General features: G+C 50.6%; 1 protein-coding gene across 1 annotated transcript in view; it reads right to left on the bottom strand.

Annotated features, from left to right (window-relative positions):
• The window catches only part of LOC125725484 (plexin-A1-like), a 137,402-nt gene that overhangs the window by 14,033 nt on the left and 102,061 nt on the right, over positions 1–21,308 (bottom strand). The window contains 10 exon segments of the mRNA XM_049002420.1: positions 26–260; positions 1,200–1,343; positions 3,320–3,556; positions 4,010–4,103; positions 6,938–7,105; positions 10,008–10,144; positions 10,524–10,644; positions 12,782–12,933; positions 16,920–17,110; positions 18,164–18,260. Coding sequence (XP_048858377.1) covers positions 26–260; positions 1,200–1,343; positions 3,320–3,556; positions 4,010–4,103; positions 6,938–7,105; positions 10,008–10,144; positions 10,524–10,644; positions 12,782–12,933; positions 16,920–17,110; positions 18,164–18,260 — 1,576 coding nt within the window.

Genomic DNA, 21,308 nt, shown 5'->3' with positions numbered 1-21,308 from the left:
ATAAGATTACAGCAGACAGACATACCTTCCTTGCACTCTAGCGCCACCCGGGACTCCAGGTTGTCCATCTGCAGCTGCAGGCGCTTCAGCGTGCGGTCGGCGTCGCGCGACTTGCGCTTGTAGGCGATGAGCACGGCGATGATCACCAGCAGCAGCAGGCCGCCGCCACCGCCGATGCCGATGATGGCAGGCAGCGTCAGCAGGCTGTCCGAGTAGATCTGCAGCGTGCCCGGCGAGTACTCGAACCCGCCCACCCGGACCTGTAGCACGCGAAGCGCACGATCAGGTCTGGTAGCGTGAAAGTGCTACTTATGTTGCCATTATTTAAACGAACTTTAAAAGCTGTACTGCTTCATGGATCACATGCAGGCCAGCGTGCTTGATAGCTGCAGCCTTCAACAACATGCGTAATGGACCTACACTGGAAAATAAACCATAGTGTGCTTTTAACTAACCAGTCACTGGTTTTCTGATCTGGTTTACTAGCTGTGGTAAGCCCCACCTACTCCCCGCTTCTTTAGCAAATTGATCCTTTAAGAAGATGCGGTGAGGATTCGGTGGGGGGGGGCCTAGAAACAAACAGGGGGCACAGGATGGGGGAAGACGTACTGGCAGTGCTCCGAATTCAGAGGCAGCACGGTTTTCCTGGGGGGGGAAGCAAGAAACGAGCTCAGCTGGGCGTGGGGGACGTGGTGCCAAGCCCCCAGGCACGGGCTTGACACGCCCCCCCCCCCCCCACTACCCCCCGCCGTTCAGCCATATGTAGGTCAGTTTGTTACGGCAGAGCAAACAGCTGTGCCCTTCCCTCACGGTCGCACCGCAGAATAAGAACAGACGGCATGGGAACGGGAAGCGGAGGCTATTTTTAAATATGGCTGACGGAGGAATAAAAATGACTGAAGACTGAAGGGGGTGTATGCATCACCTTCAGATCCCCCCAACCTGGCCACTGACCAACTGGGGGCTCAGAACTCCCTTGTAATATTACCAAAATCCTGCAAAACCTGGGTTTTTGTTGGGGGGGGGGGGGGGGGTCACGACTGGGCATAGACTGCACCCGACACAGTGCTAGGATCTCCCGGGAGTCTCCAAACAAGCGAGCGTGTGCAAACGAAATAATTGGAAATAAAACTATGTGTGTTGCGACCTTGCTGTGAGGGCGTGTGGCGGGAAGGACGCGCTGGCGCCCCCTTACGCACCGTGACTTTGTGCTGGCCCGTCAGGTTGGGCCACTCGCACAGCAGCTGCGTCTCCGAGAGGGTCAGCACGCAGGGCGTCTCGCCGATAAGCACCGTGTAGTTCAGCTTCGAGTTCCCTGGTGCTGATGGAATCAGGTTCCGGCCCTTTAAGACAGAACAACCCCCCCACACACCATCCCGACTCATTAGAGCTTCTCAAAATGCAAAAAAAAGGAAGAAAAAAAAAAATGGCACCACCATAGACTACAAATAAAGACCTTTCCTGTTAGCACCCCTTGCCTGTTAAGAATCTATTTAAACGGGACAATCCGTCTGCTGATAATCTGGGCCGTGGAACATCGATTAGGCGAACTGTGACTCGTGTTTTTCAAGGAACGTTAACAAGGACAATGCAAATGAACGACGGGCAGCTTCTGCGACAGGAGCGCTGCCCAAACGCGCGACAGCGTCTCCCAACAAAACACCAGCAGGGGAACGGCGCTAACGTCAGCACGTCTGCATTACCCACTTAACAGTTGTTGTTTTGTTTTTTTTTGGTCTCCCGAAGAGCTCAGGTCTGGAACCCATTGAGTGTTGAGCTCTTCTGGCATCAATACGTTGAGGAACCAGGGGAATCAATTACATGGGTGAATAACCATTAAAACGTACATCTTAATTTCAAGTGGGTTACAATTTACATTACCCAAGAGATTCCGCTATGGAAAAATAATTGGATAAAAAATGTGATGCACACCTAATGTAACCCTGATTATTTTATGGAATCCCCTCTTTTCCTTTGTATTATTTCTCACTAATGCAGTGAGTTTGTTGGCAGAGAAATTTGAGAAAAAAAAAAGAAAAAGAAAAAAAGGTTTCATTACTGGCTTCTCATTTTAGCGGAAAAATAATGAGTCATAACCCACCCCTCCATTTTTTTTTTTTTAATTTGCTCACAGAAATAAAAGGCTTCTTTTTTTCATAAAATAGCACGGTGGCTTTAAGTACATCTTTGAAGTTCAAAGAGCAGAAGAATGCAGAATTCATAAGAAATATTAGATGCAGCAAGAGACTCAAAAATGGATCCATTAAAAACAAAAATGCAGCCCTAAACATGTTGGAATTTTAATTGACGCAGAAGGGAAGTTCACATTCGGAGTTGTGTGGGGAATATGTAAGAGCAGCTGTGGGCAGGGAACTACTGACACTGCTATGGAACAGGCATGGAGGCCACAGCCAGGCCGCTGTCTCCCTTTGAGAGGGACAGGGGAATGCTGGGTATGGCAGCCATATTGAAAATTTCATTGCTTTACAAACAATAGCAGAGATACAAAACCAACTCATTATTCTTTTTGTTGGCGCCACACAAGGGGATTGTGACTCTTTGCTAATTTCCAATACAGATTTCCCAGCTATTGTGTCCAATCATCCCACTGCTAGTAGTATTTAGCAAATGATACAATTAGCATCAACACCAGGGCTGAGAAATGGAAAGGCTTTTTCACAGCTTCTTCCCAAAGGAGTGTGCGGATCGGGGCTTGTTCCCGCATCTCAAAACATCATTGTTTAAGCCAATTGGTCAAATTGATACTTTATTAATCCCCTGTAGGGAAATTATCTTTACGCCTCCCTCAACTTGCTCTTTGTGGAGTAAGTTGACTGCAAAGGGCTGCCACCCGTAGAGGCGCCCAGGGAGCTGGGGGTTAAGGGCCTCGCTCAAGGACCCGCAGACGTGATGAGGCTGGGTTCGAACCTGCGACGTTCTGATTACAAAGACACAGGCTTAGCCCACTGAGCCACACGCTGCCCCCTTGGTCGCATAAACGGACCCTCCAAATGGACCCTCACATGGTGAAACGCCCACCCAGAACCAGCCTGAGGGATACAAAAGAATATATCAAGCTGCCCATCATTCAAGACGACTTATTGACTTCAGAAATTACAATAGTTAACTACTTTTTCTATCATAAAAGTGATTGGTCATTGTAATAATTATTAGCATTAAATATGTATCACTCATGTGATGAAGCTGTATGAATAAGCAAGATGGATGGATCTCTCTGATTGGTACTGTGATGTTTGCGAAGGCGGGGTTATGCAACCAGTGCACCAAACTGAATGGTTAGTTCTACTCCTAGCTGTACCTTCAGGATTAGTGGGGAGCTGGGTTTCAGCTCCAGGACCCCAGTTGGGCTCAAGGGCTCGAAGACGGGGTCTGGGTAGTAGCTGAATGTCTCGTTGACCACCAGCACGGACTGCACGTTGTCCATGATGAAGCCAATCTCGTCCGGCCCGGTTCCCAGCTCCGAGATGCTCATCTCCGAGTTCGCCACTGACGGGGCCAGGCACACCATCATCGTGTTGTTGTAGACTGTGCAGTTCTGCGCGAGGAAGAGGAAGTGTGGTCTCAGTGGGCGTCTCAGGTTGAGCAACGTTTTGCGTGCTGTAGATAATGGTAATTTAAGCAATGGTCTAATTGCTCCTTGTGGCTGAAGCCTGGCTTGAGGAAATCTGCTTCTGAATGAGTTTGTGGTTAACAGATGCTGTTTGAATCCTTAAGTGGTATATCACTACTATATTACAATTCAGTTGTAGAGAGCAACTCAAAACACAAGGCACATTTTCCAGTAGAAAACGGCAGTTCTTTCAGCTTCCTCAGGTTCTGATTAGATGAGCCCTGCAGTGCCCAGGTAGGAACAGATCCTTCAAGGGCAGCTGACATTTCAAAGTTTACACAGCCAGGATCTGCAGAGGCCACAAGCTGTTTTATAAACAGATCGCCTGCTATCTTGGGGTCGTATCATGTGTAGGTAGGTGCCTGGGTTCATACTCACATGGACTGACTTGGCAGAACCGTGCTTTGCCTGCATCTTGGGCTCCTTGATCGTGGCCAGATTGGTGCCGCTGATGGTCAACGGTGTTCCGCCACTGAGACGACAAACGGCAGAGGAGTCAGTCAACAGACCGCGACGGTTCCCTCAAACCATTAATCGACTGCAAGGTTTCCTAGATGCTGCCTTCTGAGGGAACAAAGGAAGCAGAGATAAGCGCAGAGGAAGGCACCCTGGATACAGTCAGCTGAAAGACACTCAACCTCCCCCCCCCAGCAACCCCCCCTGCTGCGCCGCCTTGCCGCGTCTCGCCACACGTATGTGCAACTTAGCAGTTTTTGGACGCATTTCATTTCACGGGTTCCGCAAGTCTTCTAATGTTATTTATGCTGAGTTTCAAGCCTTCGGCCCTCTGCCCGGAACCCATGCCGAGTCGGGTAAAATAAAAATAATAATACAAATACAGCATAGAATAAATGAACAGGATTTCCAAAATAGATTTTTCTTCCCTTCAAATCTGCGACAACTACATGGGTGGATCGCATCTCCTGCATCAATACAAACCTTTCTGAGGGGGTGTTGGGGGCGGGCCTTATTTATAGCATTGTCAAGGGCAATGGTGAGTAACATAGGCCCATGTGGACCAAATGAAGTCCTCAGACCACTTCAAAACCTATAACTTTAGAAGACAGGACACAGGCGAACGCCTGAAGTCATCAATTTAACCGACAGACTATCACCCTTGAGGCCTAAACGCAGAAAATGAACGTATCAATAAATACCAATTTCATCGCAGTAGATGCTAAACCTACAGAGGTCACCGTATACGTGCTGAGCAACAATGCCCGTTAAATCCGGGAAATCTGAACCAGAGGGAACCACAGTGACATTTTGAAGGAGACACAGGGGTTGAATCCTCTCCCTCTCTCATGCTAGATGAAGTCGGGACATGGCCATTCCAGACACCAGCCAACTTAATGACGGCAAGTCACTGCGACGAAACGTGCAGAGAACTGGCTTGTCTCGCTGTTAAATCTAAAAATGTAACCCTACTGTCAATTCCTGCCACTCTGTAATCTGAGTGCCTGTGGGCAAAATCCAAAATCTTCAAAAAAAATAAAAAAAATCTCAACACAAGCAAATAGAGTTGCGTGTAACTTGTAGCCTGAAGGGCTGAGCATTTGTCTTCACTGCTGGAGCAACCTAAACGGGGTAAACATGTTGCTGGGAATAACTGTCCAAAATTTTCAGGTCACATTGTTTTGTATTTTTCATTTTTTTGTTTTTTTTCTTTCTGGGGAACACGTGACCTCTGATGGTGAGAGATATGTGATCTTGGCTCTGGGCCACCGTTCGGGTCTGCCAGCACCCAGTAATTAACAGAAGCTTCAGCTGTGGAGGAATTATGGTTCTTGAGCAGGACCCTTGGAGACCTGAAGCCGCGCCAATGGAGATCCAGGAATTTGGAGTCTGCAGGCAGCCAGATGGAGGCCGATATTTAAGCCGAGGTGACAAGCATGTTCGGGGAACGGCCGTCAGTCCGTGTTCCGTTAATAGGTTGCTCAGCCCCAACTCAACTCTGGCACCGATTGGCATGAAGAAGTGATCGAAGGGACGCCGAAAAGGAAACCATGTGACCATCCTTCAGCTCAGTACACAGAGAATCAGGAAAATTCACTTCCTTGTCCCAACATGCTGGGGAAATACCTCCTTGTAGCTGGCAAGGTGCATGCTAAATAGCAGTGAGCCTATGGGAAGCATGGAGAAGAGAAGATCTGAGGAGGACAAAGGAGAGAGGCATCTTGATGGTACCGTTTGTCGGTGGGTATCTTCCTTCTGGGGAAAGCAGGTTAAAAGCACCTCATTGTGACTCTTAAGAGGACGCACTGGCATTGTTGGCCTTTCCCACCCCCCCACAGATATTTCCAACAACTGGCTCTCTCTGATCTTTCAAGGATCCCTTGTATTTTTAGTCCCAGTGGCACTAAAGGGACAAAACAATTGACATGCTGGTTCGGGATCTGGACCTGTTGTCAAATGAGGTCCCATTTAAGCACAGCGACAGCCGCCACTGCACCCCGGAGCTAATCGTTTTCATAATGCGCTGAAAGATCTCATGTCCCTCACACAACTGCCTAAAAGGAGTCTCCTCACACACACCCCGCCCCGTTCCTCCCCCCACCCCATTTCACACCCCGTGGACTCCCAGCTAAATGCCCGTTTTCACGCCATGTGTCGGTTGGGTCGTTTAGCTCCTCACAGTAGGGCTGATGCCCACCCGCTTCCCGCTTCCAGGATCTATCACCCCGAAGGAGGACCCAAGAGGAACTCCAGGTATTCAAGAGGAGATACACCTCAGAAAATTGATGCAGATGGAAGAGAGAGGTCAAGCAGTGGGATTTAACACTGGAGGAACCAAGACAATGATAAAGTAATTTTTGTATAAGATGCAGGGTTCTATTGGGGGTCTGAAGCAAACAACCATCTCACTGCAACTCCGAGTTGTGCCACTCGTGGGAAACAATTCACAGCCTAAATATTAACCTTTTACATTACATTTATTTTATTTAGTAAGTAAACTTTTGTCCAAAGTGAGGCAAAGAGCACATTATATACAATATGTGCTGTCAAGGAGTTGAGTAGGCAAAGGCACGGCAAGGCTGGGTTTCCAGTGAATGCCCAGTTACACGCGTAAGCAGTACTGGAGCAACAGCTACAGCTGTCAAAGCAAAGCAGGAACTTAATAAGACTACAATTCATATAAGCAGAAAATGCAGCATTAAGAGCATTCAGGGAATATGGAGTGGTGTAGGCTAGTAGAGGAACTGGAAGACACGGGTCTCGGGGCCTTTATGGGAGAGAGTCTGCCTGACGGCCGGATGTGGTTGTAGCATCGGGGAACCAGACCGGAGAAATGCGAGTACATATTACCTAGCGATGCTCCAGTCAGGGTCGATTCTGAGAATGGTGGGGTCCTCGGTGTAGTTGAATTTGACCTCTGGGTTCCGCAGTTCGGCCCAGTTGATGTCCACCATGACCGGAGCGGCACCAGGACTCTGGCCAGCTGGAGTCACGCACACGATCTCCTTGGCTCTCCTCCTAAACCGCAAAACGACATGTCAGCTGCCGGAAAACACTAAATGGATGAAAACAGGGGGCCTGGTGAGACAGGTGGGCTAGGGCTGTTCAACCCGGTCTCACATCCACTGGCAATTTTCAAATCATTCTACCCCCTCAAAACCAGCTGTGGTCCTGTGACCAGTCAGGACTCCCTATGTCATATTTCATCATCTTAGTGACACCACTGACTCCCAGGTAACATCACCCTGGACCGCCCCTCATAAGCCAACCATTTCAAGCTCAATCCACAAAATCACATGGTTCTGTTTGCCGACTTCATTGGAGCAGTTCTGTATTTCACCCTCCAACAAGTCTTTTCATTTATGCCTAGTGAATTGGCATGGACTTGTAAAAGAGCACACTGGATGAGTGCAGGAGGGCAACAATTTGGCTTTGTTTGCGAGTGTGTGTGTGTGTGTCTGTGTGTGCGCGCTACATGTGCGTGCGTGTGAGTGTGACAGCCACCTCCAGTGCATCCCTATGCAGCTGTCAGAAAAACGTGGGCCTACATCAAGGCAGCAAATGCCTTCCCTATTCCCCAACATGCACGCTGCATGTAAATCAATTTGATCCACTGTGTACTCGAGTGAGGACTTAGCGTGGCGTACATTTAAGCAAAACAAAGAAAGAAAGAAAGAAAAACTTCTAAGGCTTAATAAACTGGACATAAATTTTTATTTTCGCATTCGTCCCCCTGCCATCATGTAAGAGCAATTTTATCTTGCCGGCCCTGACAGGAAAAAGGGAAAAGGCGAGTGCAGTGTTTGCTTTCCCCCTCACCGATTCTCCTCTAGCAGTGTTTCCATGGGAACCTCTTTCATAACACTGCTTGCAGAAGCCCGGAGAGAGCAGTACATATTTTGACAAGGTGTTTGTCGCAAACAAAGAATGAGGAGAGCGAGAGGGAAGGTGAGAGAAATGGGGGTTTGTAAGCGCTGATAAGCTACTGAATTCATTTTCTTCCTTTTTTTTTCTAGAAATTTTACGCATGTATGAAAATGACACATTCTGAAATGAGAAAGTCTCGATCGCTTAAAGATGAGCAGGGGTTGAACACTGGGAGATGAAAGCTTGTCTTAAAAGCTTACTTTAAGCTACCTTGAAACAAAAGGGCATTTCACTCTCCAGTAATACCTACGTAAAGATCACAAAAAAAAAACCCACAAGAACACAAAGTGTATTAAAACAGCATGTCAGAGCTGTCTCTTAAGTAAACAAGCATTCTGTGTTAAAATTCTGAATATTTCATTTTTTCCCCATCTGCAATTACAGAGGGCTCTCAATTTGGATGAGAGCTGAGATCTGGAAACACGTGCATATTTCAAATGTGTATTTTAAACAATCTTTCCCTCATTGAAAAACAAATACCAAATGACATGCAATTCATGTTATTCTGATTCATGCCATGTATTTTAAAGAATACTCGAGCATATATAGCGTTATATCAAAATCACACATTTTATACTGGACTAAAAAGAGGAACCAACGTAGCGGTGAGCAGTTTCCAAATTTTAAGCACTAAATTCTTTCCAAATTAGCCTCTTTACCAAAACTCGCATCAAAACTGTAGGGAAAGCAAATAATAATCATTAAGCTAATGAGTCTGCTGCCTGGGCTCCAGAGGTGGGCTGAACCATAGTCAACGACTGGGATGAGAATCCCAGTGCACTACGGGTATCAGAAAGATGACGACATGCTCCACACAAAGTCCAGGTTTCAAACGTCGCCGACCGGCAGGAGATCGAAGTAGAGGCAGTGATCTACACACATCATTATCCTTCGGAAATATCCCCCGCCAGGTGAACAGCACACAAGGATACAGAAAAGCTACAGGAGATTTGGGACCCTAAACCCAAGCATGAGGTGGAGTAAATCTAAGTATTTACCATGCATCGATATTCCATAATGGCTTCGCGTATAGGGTCTTGGTGAGATTGGAGTCCGCAGGGGACACGCTGGACCCCAGCCACACACCCACACTGTTACCTACTATGGGCAATTCAGACACACCAATTCATCTAAACTTCATGCCTGTGAAAGGGTGGGAGGACGTCATGGAAAAAAACCCAAGGAAGCATGTAAACAGCACACATACAGAACCGGGCGCATTCAAATCCGCCTAGAAATATATTCTAAAAATTCTAAATTCTCAATCTTGGGTCACCTTCCCTGCTCACAGACACATACATACTCTGACACAAAAGAAGATGTCAGTCGAGTCTATGAATAACACCTGGTGTTTAAAGGCAGCCGTTTCGAATAATTCGGAAAAAAATTACCAATACGGGATGAAATATCAAGTGTTCGACTGCCGCGTTAATTCCTGTATGTTTATTCACGATAATGCAAGAAGCCCTCAGCATTCATCACCATCCTTATCTGACATTTAGCTCCAGAATGCTCTTGCTAAGAATATGGTAATATCGAATTAGAAAAAACAAGCTTCTTTATTAGATTTTTGTGCCGAAGGTACAATGACATTTGGCGTTACTGGGAACGTACCACCTTCTCAGAAAAGAGCAGGACAGCGGATATTTCATTGGTCTATTAGGCTGGCTTTGGCCTTGGGTATTATCACACGCACATGTGTACCATTTTCCAGCAAGAGGCAGCAGATGTTCTGGCCTGTTAAGCAGCTGGTGAACCTCCTGAGCTTCAGGCCTTCACACGTTTGTCTTTAGCTGCTAGGCTAACGCGGTTATTTAAAGTCTTGCAGTTTCACCCATTTATATCACTGGATGCTTTAGCGAAGCAACTCAAATTGCTCATAGTTGCCCGGGATTCGAGCCAGAACCTGGCAGATTGACATGCCCACGTGTTCATGCACAGCGCCACCTGCTGGCAGTGGCCATGGGAGGAGGCAGAGAGCAGGGAGACCCACCTCTCGAAGCGGCACGGGTGCAGGCCGATTTTGACTGACACTGCACTACCAGCGTTGAGGTGGTTGCCCTCGATGGTGATCCTGGTGCCCCCGGACAGCGGCCCGTGGGAGGGCTGCACGCGGGTGAAGAAGGGTGTCTGTAGTCAAACAAAGGCGGAAGGAGTTTCAGGATACAGGATAGAGTGTTACTCATGCAGTGAGAAAGAGATTCTGGAACAGCGATGCCCGCATATAGCGTCGTTCATAAGGAATAAAACAATAATTTACAAATTAAGGTTAATCAATTTTTAGGATGTGAGGAAACAGAGCATTCAGGGGAGCCGCCAGAGAAAAGCATATCATATTGGGCCCCCACAATCTAACTTTGCTCCGAATTTTTTTGGCACCCCTGTAATTGCCCATACTTTCCTTTCCCATTATGGCACCTTCGCCCACAGTCATGCAATCCCATCACCTTATGAATCTGTTCCGGCAGCCCTTACTGCCCTGAGGCTTAACGCCCCGACGCTTACTCACCACGAAGGTGAAGGCCTTGTGGGACAGGGTGCGGTACTCGGGCTGACAGTCCCGCACGCACACCTCCACCGGGGCGTCCTGGACCCGGTAACCCGTGGCGTCCGTCAGCTCACACACTATCCTGTTGCCGGGGAGACATTTCACATTTAAAAATTACTTAGTGTGTTTTTGTCGGTTCTGGAAGGAACCAGCGAATCGGCGCAGGAGATGAACAAACAGCAGCAGCAGGACAGGACATTATGCGCTTCATGAACCACGGCAAAGCACCGATCAGTACAGTGGTAGGTTTCGGTAACATGTCCCCGTATTCTTGACACACCGCGTGTCCAGATTAAGACCTAACGGCACGGACCAAATGGCACGGACCAAACTCTGCCAGCCGCACCCGGCCCGCTGTTCACGTGACCCCCCTCCTACAGCGACCCAGTCACATGCCGCTGATCACATGCAGGATTACAAGAGCAGCCTTTGTGTTAGGGACAGTGGATGTGGCTTTGGGTCCCCCCCTCTAAGGTGGACATGTCAAACTGGCACTTTGGAAACCGGGGCGAAAGTTCACACTTCCCTGATGAAAAGGACCAAGGTCCAATTCTTCTTCCTCTTGATAGCACAAGGAGATTTTCAGCACAGAACTGACACCTTTTAGAAACAATACATCTTGCCTGATTTGCATCTGGAGTGAATGTAAAGCCTGGTGTAAGCTCTCCCAACTGACTTTATTAAGAGGGCAAATAGATTTTTCGTTTTTAAGAGAAGCTGGGTGAACACAGGACACCCACTGATGACTCTCTACATGTATGGGATGCTTTCAGTCAGCCAAATTAACAGCTGTCTCCTGGCAATGCAGAGCCATGGTACAGAAGACAGGGTCCCTTTGCTACTAATCCTAGTGCACGGATTCTCGGTCGTCATTTGTCAGGTGCTGTGTGCAGAAAAAAAAAAAAGCGTGACTACGTTCACTGGGAGGTACCAACCTCCCAGCCTTCCCAGAATTCCTGTCACTAAAGTGGAGCCAAAAAGAACACCTATAATCAATCGCCATTTGAAACTGACATCTATACTTTAGACATGTTGAGTCTGCAGACCACTAAATGTGAAAGCACTCACATTATTATTGTTTACGCAGAGAGAAATGTGGACCCATAACGGTCAAAGGGAGCTGAAACGACCAAATTTCAGCGGACGTTAAGGCCTCTTGCAATCATTATCGCTAGACTGACAGGTGAGACCAAATGAATATATGGTGAAAATCAATGACAGGACATGTAAAAGAGCAAGTATGGAACTCTTTGGGGGGGGGGGGGGGGGCTCTGCTAAGCACATAAAAATGATGGTGGATGAGAGCTGGGCATGAGACGTCGCCCGCTGCTCTGCCTCTTGATTACCACGGCTGCTTTAACCTGTGGGGCCACTTGATTAAATGGATGAGCTCACATCCTTTTCATTTCACCCGCTGCCAGGCTCCACCCCCTTCCTCCATTGTGAATTATTAACTCCCACCTCCCACCCCCTGCTAGTCCCGTGCAGTGGTAGATGTTGCTGGACAGCAAAGGGCAAGGAAATCTTCCCAGATACCATGAGTGTATCACTGGCGTAACAGGTGAACACGAGACCACAGAAACACTAAAGGTTTGATGCGCTTACAGCACTTGGGGTGCATGTCTTCCCACAAGCACCGACCCCAGTACACATGTGCTGGCTGCTCCATCACAGACACTGGTGCTGTTCATGGGGTGGGGGGGTAATCAGCCTGGACTGTTCCTCCCCCCCCCCCGAGATGTATCACCTTTAATCGGCACCACCATATGTCCGCAAAGCCAAAGAGTGCCATAGCGGCGGGTGGGGGGTGCTTAGAATGAGTTACGCAGCCAGTGAGCCGCAGTTACGCAGCCAAGGAGGAACAAAAAAAAAAAGTCACAGCAAATAAAAACATCGAAGCCCCGTTATGGTTGGAGCCAGAGCACCTCGGGCTGCGGGGTTGGACCAAACTCCGTGTCAGTAAATGCCTGATCTATTTCGGCTGGTACCATCTGAAGACACTCGCAAACTGACACCGTGCACAAGCGAAATATTCACTGAGAGGAACCATGAGGCTGAAGAAGCTCAGTGTAAGGGGATAGGGGGGTGGAGACCTGGGGACGAGGAGGAGAATGGGGTGATTAATGCTGAAGGATACGGAGAGAGGTTCGAGAAGGCAGAGAGGAAAGCGCACAGGAGGAGCAGAAATTGGCAGGGGTCACTCAGATGCGGAAACTCACTGCTCAGCGCTGATGTACTCCTCCTCTATGGGATGGCAGAGCACCTTGCCAAGCCGGACCCCGGTCTGGATGTCCCGAAAGTGCAGGCCAAGGTTCTCCCCCGTGATGGTCAGCCGGGTTCCTCCCTGTCGCGGTCCCGTCTCCGGGAAAAGCTGCGAGGAATAGGAAGGAGATTGGCATTAGGGGACAAAGAAAGAGGCGGAACATCACGAACAGAGCAGGGGACCATACAAGGCTGTAGGTTTGGTGCAAATCAGGCAAATATGCGGCCAAATTCTCCGCACTGCGAGGGAAACGGCTGTGGCAGAACCACCAGAAGAGAGAACGCCGACAAACCGCGCCAAGCTCCAAATCTACCGGCTTTCATTTTAATAGAGAAAAATGGGTCCCGTTCGCTCTGGACTCCAGCGAAAGCGCTGCCTTAATCTAAACGCATTACCCCCGCACCCACCTCCCCGGGCCGCGGGGGCCGGCTAATGCGATTTGTTTAGGGGAATTATTCCTCGTGAATTGGACAGGTGTGGTATGACAAAGCACACATTGTGAGTGATGTGCGGTGCAGAGCAGGGCCGTGATGAAGTAATTATAGGTAATTTCTGGGCCCTGGCTCATACTGCTCACTGGAGCCAGTGGACGTCCCGGAAACAGAGCCCAGCTGGACTTCTGCAGTGGAACCAAAAACTGAGAGTCTGTCACTGCAGTTTGTGAGAGTTCACCGGCGTGGACATAATGGAGTGATCAGAAAGGCTGAACATCAGGGGCTGTATAAAAGGCACGACGTGAAGGTGTGCACGGCCTGTGGGCTTCCTGAACTTCCACCGCGCTCCGTTTACAGTCACTTTACTCAGGTATGTGTTTCTAACTGGACTGCATGGCCGGTCTGTGGCACGGCAGCAGCAAGGAGCTCTTTCACATGGAACAGAAACACACCCGTGCCACACAGGTGCGCTGTATTCGGAGGACGCCTGAAAAGTTGGGTGTGTGTGTATGTGTGCGTGTGTCCAGAGCTACAGGGGGCTTTGGACAGCGGCGTCGCCCCCCAGCCCAATGAGCCACACAAGCCCCAAGCAAGTGAGGGGCAACAGACAGACCTCTAATTGGTTTCAGAGGGGTCGTCAGGGATGGATGCTCACCCCGGTCGTGGGGGTTTGGGGGGGGGGGCATAAGTGTAGGGAGAGCAGGTACATGGAGGCTGAAATGAAACTCTCACTGAGGTGGACCCTTCACCGTCTGCATCTGCTGACGGTTCAAAACTGGAGACTGAATAGAGGTAGAACAGAATACAAAAGGCGCGTTAGGGCGTCACACCGTGTTGAGGGCGAAGGGCGCGTTAGGGCGTCACACCGTGTTGAGGGCGAAGGGCGCGTTAGGGCGTCACACCGTGTTGAGGGCGAAGGGCGCGTTAGGGCGTCACACCGTGCCGAGGGCGAAGGGCGCGTTAGGGCGTCACACCGTGCCGAGGGCGAAGGGCGCGTTAGGGCGTCACACCGTGCCGAGGGCGAAGGGCGCGTTAGGGCGTCACACCGTGCCGAGGGCGAAGGGCGCGTTAGGGCGTCACACCGTGTTGAGGGCGAAGGGCGCGTTAGGGCGTCACACCGTGTTGAGGGCGAAGGGCGCGTTAAGGCGTCACACCGTGTTGAGGGCGAAGGACGCGTTAGGGCGTCACACCGTGTTGAGGGCGAAGGGCGCGTTAGGGCGTCACACCGTGCCGAGGGCGAAGGGCGCGTTAGGGCGTCACACCGTGCCGAGGGCGAAGGGCTCGTTAGGGCGTCACACCGCGTTGAGGGCGAAGGGCGCGTTAGGGCGTCACACCGCGTTGAGGGCGAAGGACGCGTTAGGGCGTCACACCATGTTGAGGGCGAAGGGCGCGTTAGGGTGTCACACCGTGCCGAGGGCGAAGGGCGCGTTAGGGCGTCACACCGTGTTGAGGGCGAAGGGCGCGTTAGGGCGTCACACCGTGTTGAGGGCGAAGGGCGCGTTAGGGCGTCACACCGTGTTGAGGGCGAAGGGCGCGTTAGGGCGTCACACCGCGTTGAGGGCGAAGGACGCGTTAGGGCGTCACACCGTGTTGAGGGCGAAGGGCGCGTTAGGGCGTCACACCGTGCTGAGGGCGAAGGACGCGTTAGGGCGTCACACCGTGTTGAGGGCGAAGGACGCGTTAGGGCGTCACACCGTGCCGAGGGCGAAGGGCACGTTAGGGCATCACACCGTGTTGAGGGCGAAGGGCACGTTAGGGCATCGCACCGTGTTGAGGGCGAAGGGCACGTTAGGGCATCGCACCGTGTTGAGGGCGAAGGACGCGTTAGGGCGTCACACCGTGTTATGGGTAATGCCATACGACGCTGTGAATAAACCGGCTATTAAACCAATAAATCAATCAGGGAGGGGTGGGGGTGGGCGGCCCTGTTTTATTTCCTTACAACACATGGGGGCAAAGGCTGTGTAATTATAATTTGTCTTTGAAGGATGAACAGACAGTAAGCAGCTCATCAGGTGAGCAGCGCAGATGGGCAGCCAGCTTCGTCGGCTGCCAGGGCAGCCCATGGGCAGCTTCTGCGGCCACCATTCGGGAACGGACTGATGGGGGGCAAGACGGCACTGCGGGTTCGAGACTCTCCCCTGGGGGAGCCATTAGCACCGGGAAAATGAGGGTGAGCGGCTGCAAGTCAGCTTAACGTGGATAAAATAATAGTAATAATAATAATAATAATAATAACAACAACAAAACAATGGGATTAGTAACGTCATCATCATTAACAACAAAACAGAACAAAACAATGTTCTTATTAGTAATGTCATTATGATTATTATTATTATGAATAACAATAATAATAATAATAATGATAATAATCTAGGCTCCCCAGGAGGGTGTGCCTGCAAAAAAAAGGGATTTTTAGTCAGTTAAAGAAGCATATATATGAGAATATGATGTTGAAAGATCATAAAAAGCCTCCAATCCAAATGAAATGGTCTGTCTAATAACGTTCATCCCCGCGCGGGTTTGGGTGTCAGGCTGAAGGACTGAGAGCCCTGCGCGCCTCTACCCGTATCTGCGGGCTTCCAGATCAGAAGTCGCCGCTTACTGCTTGGCATAATGCATACTGGCCGTTCCATTCTCCGCTGCACGCTAATCTCTTGCACACTCGGCCATTCCGGAAACACAAACCTCACATCGGCGAGGGACACTCCCACTACCTGGCTGAGCTTTTGCTAAAGTGCAGCTGCCATTTCAGACACGGGGCTGATAAATCAGCCCAGCGTTTGTCCCTGAATGTCCCCCCCTTTTCACCTGACGAGGTCAGCACGTGTGAGTAATGGGACGACGCCTGCAGAGCCACCGTGTCCTTCATTAGTCATTAAAACGAGGCGAGAAAGCAGGTCTCTGGACTAGCGGGATGTCCCTGTGCACATACTGGGCCACGCTTACAGCATGCGGGAGGGCGGAGGTCGAGCAAGCAGAGAACCAACACCACGGGACAGCCAGAGCGGAGAGGAGAGTGGAGGGGGGAGAAGAAAGGAGAGTGGAGGAGATAACAGCAGAAGGGAGGACAGGAAAACGGTGGAGAGAAGAGGAGAGAAGTGAAGAGCAGAGAGGTGAGGAGTGAAGAAGAGAGAGCTGAGGAGCGGAGATGAGAGGACAGAGGAAAGACTAGGGGATTAGAGAGCAGGAATGGTGAGTGGAGGGGAGAATAGCGGAAGGGAGGACAGGAAAGTGGTGGAGAGAAGAAAGAAGGAGAGAAGAGGGGAGAGGAGAGCAGAAAAGAGGATAGAGAAAAGGGGTGGGTGGGGAGGAGAGGAGAGAACAGGAGGACTGCAGGAGGCCATGACTAACATTTTCGCTCACAGGACACACTGTCCAGTGGTCCATTCCACTGCTGGCAAGCGTCACAGATAGGAGGCCTCCCTTAGTGTAAGGTGTGACATCCCCCCAGCCAGTCACCCCACCCTGACGCACCTCCTCCCCAGCCAGTCACCCCACCCTGACGCACCTCCTCCCCAGCCAGTCACCCCACCCTGACGCACCTCCTCCCCAGCCAGTCACCCCACTATGACGCACCTCCTCCCCAGCCAGTCACCCCACCCTGACGCACAGCTTCTTCTCCAAGCCTTTTGCTGTGCCATGGCATGCTCTGCTCACCTTGGTAATCTTGGGGTGAGCGCAGCGGCTATTGCCGGTGGCGGCATGCATCCAGCTGGCCTCTGGGGCGCCGCACTCCTGCCGCAGGGAGCACTTCTTCTCCTGGACGCACCATCCGCACTCGAAGCGCGGGTCGGCCTTCAGGCACATGCCGCAGCTGTCTCGCTGTGCGTAGCACTTGTACAGATGAGCTGGGGGGGGGGCAGATGAACCTTAGTTAGTCATCAAGAGTAGAAGAGGGGGCACCTCCCCCCTGAGGAACATCTAGGAGGTGCTGAGTGCTGAAGTATGAGTATAAGCAGGGGTCCAACCAATCACATTATATACCTGTTAAGTGTGGGGGGGGTCTCACCTTAATGCCAGTAATAATTTCCAAACTGACCTCGACACCCAAAAACAAATGAGAATTGACAAGGTGAGGCCTTTGCTCCCTGCCCACAGCACATGCAGAGTTACTGTTCATCCCATAACCTGTTTATACCCGATCCCCACCTAACTAAAGGGACGGGGCTCAGTCCCTCGGCTGTGGACGGGCACCACGTGGGCACTACAGGAGCTGCAACTAGCCGGTGCTCATCTGCTGCGTCTCACCAGCGCTGAGAAACCCTGCGCACGCTAAAGCGAAAGGGGTGGCTGACGCTCTCATTGGCAGACAGACATCGAGCGGAAGCTACTCGACCGGCCTGCGGGGGGCGACGCCCAGCTCATGCCTCTCCTGGGGCAGCGCCGGGGCATGAACACACGGGGGCCGTAACCCAATACTATGTCAGCACCAGAAAATCAATAGCCAATCTATTGGTAGAAAGAGATAGAGCTTAATAATACAGATTAAAGGCCCTTTCTGAATCAAGCCTTTCAGGCAAAGAAAATCCCACACAGGCAGTATCGCAGAAACGGCTGCAAAATTAAGGCGGTATTAGCATTTACAGAGCGAGCAGCGCGCCACGCAGCGAGGCATTATGTAAGCAGCGGCCTCTGACAAAGCCGCGTTCAGAAGCGACTCTGTGCCGGAGCCTGTATCTCCCATCTGCCGTGGCACTCCCCAGACCACGGCATCTTAAGTCTGAGGGGTTTAGAGTTACCTTTCTGTTAGCGATCGACTTACTGGGTTTACAAGTCTGCTTCCTGTACAAACAGCCTCCCCAGAAAGCATAAAGCGAGCAGAGGAATGATGGGGGAAAGGGAGCAGACGGTGGATTAAGTTTAGGAGGGATGGGAGGGGGGGGGGGGATACAGATGGTTACCTTGGATGTTGTAGGGGTTGTCGATGACGAAGTTGCCGTTCCACACCACAGACAGGTCCACTGGCAGGTCGCTGATGTCATTGCCCTCATAGTCATACTGCAAACATACAGAACCGGTCAGGTTTTAACTGGGTCTGGCAGCGGCTCGCCTTGTGCGGCGACACAATGCGCTCAGACGCCGGGGAATGCAGCAATTAGAGCAGATCGCCTTCCCGGATGTTATGAGACGCTTGATATTGTCCCCCCACCCCAATCAGAAATCACCTAACTCGGCTAGTCCTTTGTCACCAAGGCAACCATTCTTAACCCTCCCACATCAGATCGCATGCCTTGTGCCAACTATCTACCCCCACCCCCCAGAGGCCAAGTGCGTTCTGGGAAATCAGCAGCATGTCCTGGAGTAAGTGGTGCAGGGTATGTGATCAATACTTTTCCTTTTTCCCACTCAGCAAATGAAAGAATATCCATTTTGAGCAGGAAATCAACTGGAACGCAGAAAACAGGGTTTAAGACAAATGCGAGGCTCGCGACGCACATACTAATTAGCCGAGATCGCTAGCGACACGAACAGAACTACTGTACACATTACTTTAGCTAGTCCCACTGAATTATTAGGTCCAGACTGAGGGATTCTGTCCTGAACATGGACCGAACTCCCACAATCCTTCCAGAACCCCTCCCCCCCGTCATCCACCAATGACATATCAGGAAATCAGGAATCATCAGTAAAGCCTGGGCACCTGCGGTCCAGTGTGATGTGACACTCTCACGACTCGCCTCTGGAAAGGGCCTGATTACCAACTAACCTAAGCCCTAACCCTCAATTACACACCTAAACGGGCCTAAGCGTCACCCGACTGGTCATTCCAAACAATGCAGCTTTTGAAGCTTAGATTTAGACACTTTGTTACATTCAGTGGCCCAAAATAGCTGAATTACACAATGTGAGAGTGGGCTGCAGCACCCAGCCTCCTCCTCCTGTCTTTTTATAAACACTTAAGACAATGCTAATGTGTAAGAAGAAAGACAACGGCAGGGTGAAGCTGGCCAAGGGAAAGCACACATGTCCCACAGGCATGCAAGGAGACGGGGAGCCGTTCCCGAGATATTAACCTCCAACAGGCTGACGTGGTGGGGGGAGCAGGAGCAGACAAGACGGCTGGCAGGGCCAAATTACCGAGTGGAGGTCATTAATTTACACGCGGAATAAGTGACGGAATGGAGGCACGGCGGCGACAGCGAGCCCTAAATGAAACTGGCGGTTCCAGTTTGTTCTCTGACACATCTCATTTGGACCCTGGTGATGCCCCCCCTCCCTGGTGCCCGAAGCGAGTTATCCTGGTGTTTATTAGCAGCATGGTCAGTGACTCCAAACCCCCCCCCACCCTTCACTTTCCAACCCTTCCCAACTTCTGGCAAAGGAAAAGCTCGGGCAAGCATGGATTTTACCCGCCCTGCTGCAATGTCTCTCCCCACCTCCACTTCCTAGCCGCTGGGTATGCAGAAATACCCTCCGCCCGCCCCCCGCCCGCCGCCCGCCACCCCTACCAAATGCTGCCCCCACATCACACGAGCATCACACGAGCAGACTGTAGGGCACGCTCACAGCACAATCATCAATCACCTTCCACCACCCTTAAACAACCCCTCCCCAGGGACTGGACCACCCACGGGGATTGGGAATGTCAACCCAGTCTTGGGCTGGTGTGTGCGTGGCGTCGGGGGAGGGGGGGAATTTGGTGTGTGGGGGAAGGCCCTATGCGGCCTCTGATAACTAAAGCCTTCCCATTCCTCTGAGCGAGACTGGTATTTAAGTGCCTGCTCCCATGATGCATCACTGCACCTGGGAAGAGACCTACATATAAGCACCTATGTTAGACTCAAAAAAAAAAAAAGGGGGGAGGGGGGGTGGGCTACAATGATCAAAGCTGTGTTATGGAGAGGGAAGGCTGCTGAACACTACAGAGATCACCTCCCTGACATGTTTCGCATGTATGAAACGTCAGATATTACCGCCAGGCTGGCAGCTCCAAACCGCTGCATCTGTTCTGAGTGAGTTTGGAGCATCACGGTTTTCAGATTCTCACACTGCGCTCAACCCCTTCCAGCGGCGGCAGCGGCGGATGATGATTAAACTTTAACACGCTCGGCGTAACTGCCCATGGTGCAGATCCAGCCGTACAACAGAGAAGTCCTGTGTTCCCTGATGCAGAGTCGCGTTAATTATTTATCACCGTGATTGTTAAATGACAGAAAGGGGCTCACGACGGGAGCGGTTTGTTCGCCGAGGTTTGCACCAGGAGGGGCGGCTGCCGGCTCGTTCGCCGGGGCTTGCAGCATGCGGGGAGGCTGCCAGCTCGTGCCTCTGGATTTCACATCTCAGATGCAGACGCGGGAGGGATGCAAGTCATGGATTTCTGCAGAATTAATATCAAGCAGCAAACAGCAAAACATTTTTAGGGAAAGGCTCGTATTTATGATTAACGGCGAATTTGTTCTCAATTATTCTTAAAGATTATTATGCGTTTACTTTTCTGTTATGTGCTATTCCCTCCTCCAATTACATACCACGTTACGGATGTTTTATTTACAGCTTTTGGGTGAAGCTGCAATGCAGACAAACTCGCAAACCGGCCGACCCCCTCCCCCACCGTCAGGACCAGAAAAGCTACATTCATGAAGAATGAGGCGTCTCCAGATATCAAATCAGCACATTCTCCCGTGACATTTCCTCACGTTATTCTAATGACCAGATGCCCCCCCCCCCCCCCCGCAAAATGGAAGCGTTTCATTTTGTGTGTTAAGGAACAATCTAATTTCATCCATCAAAATTACTTGCAGCACAGATCATAAAGTCTTAACAACTTATTTTCGAAGTTCAGAAATAAATTCTAAGCTAAAGAATTCAACTGGAACTAAAAAGGTCAGAGAGTATATAAAACTGTTCACAAATCAATTAAACAAGTATCCTGGCAACAATGGAACCCAGTGGAGCATCACCATTACTCTGAACGGGCCAAATCGAGGACATTTCTCAGCCCAAATACCATATTGGGCTTTACTCTCGGACCCAGACTGATAATCCATTCGCAACTCTGTCCGCATCAACCGGCCGGACTCACGCTTACCGGGCCAGAAATGGCTA

The sequence above is a fragment of the Brienomyrus brachyistius genome, unplaced genomic scaffold, assembly GCF_023856365.1.
Source record: "Brienomyrus brachyistius isolate T26 unplaced genomic scaffold, BBRACH_0.4 scaffold68, whole genome shotgun sequence".
Taxonomy (NCBI): domain Eukaryota; kingdom Metazoa; phylum Chordata; class Actinopteri; order Osteoglossiformes; family Mormyridae; genus Brienomyrus; species Brienomyrus brachyistius.
Note: the sequence above shows the minus strand (reverse complement) of the source record. Positions and strands in the feature narration are given on the sequence as shown.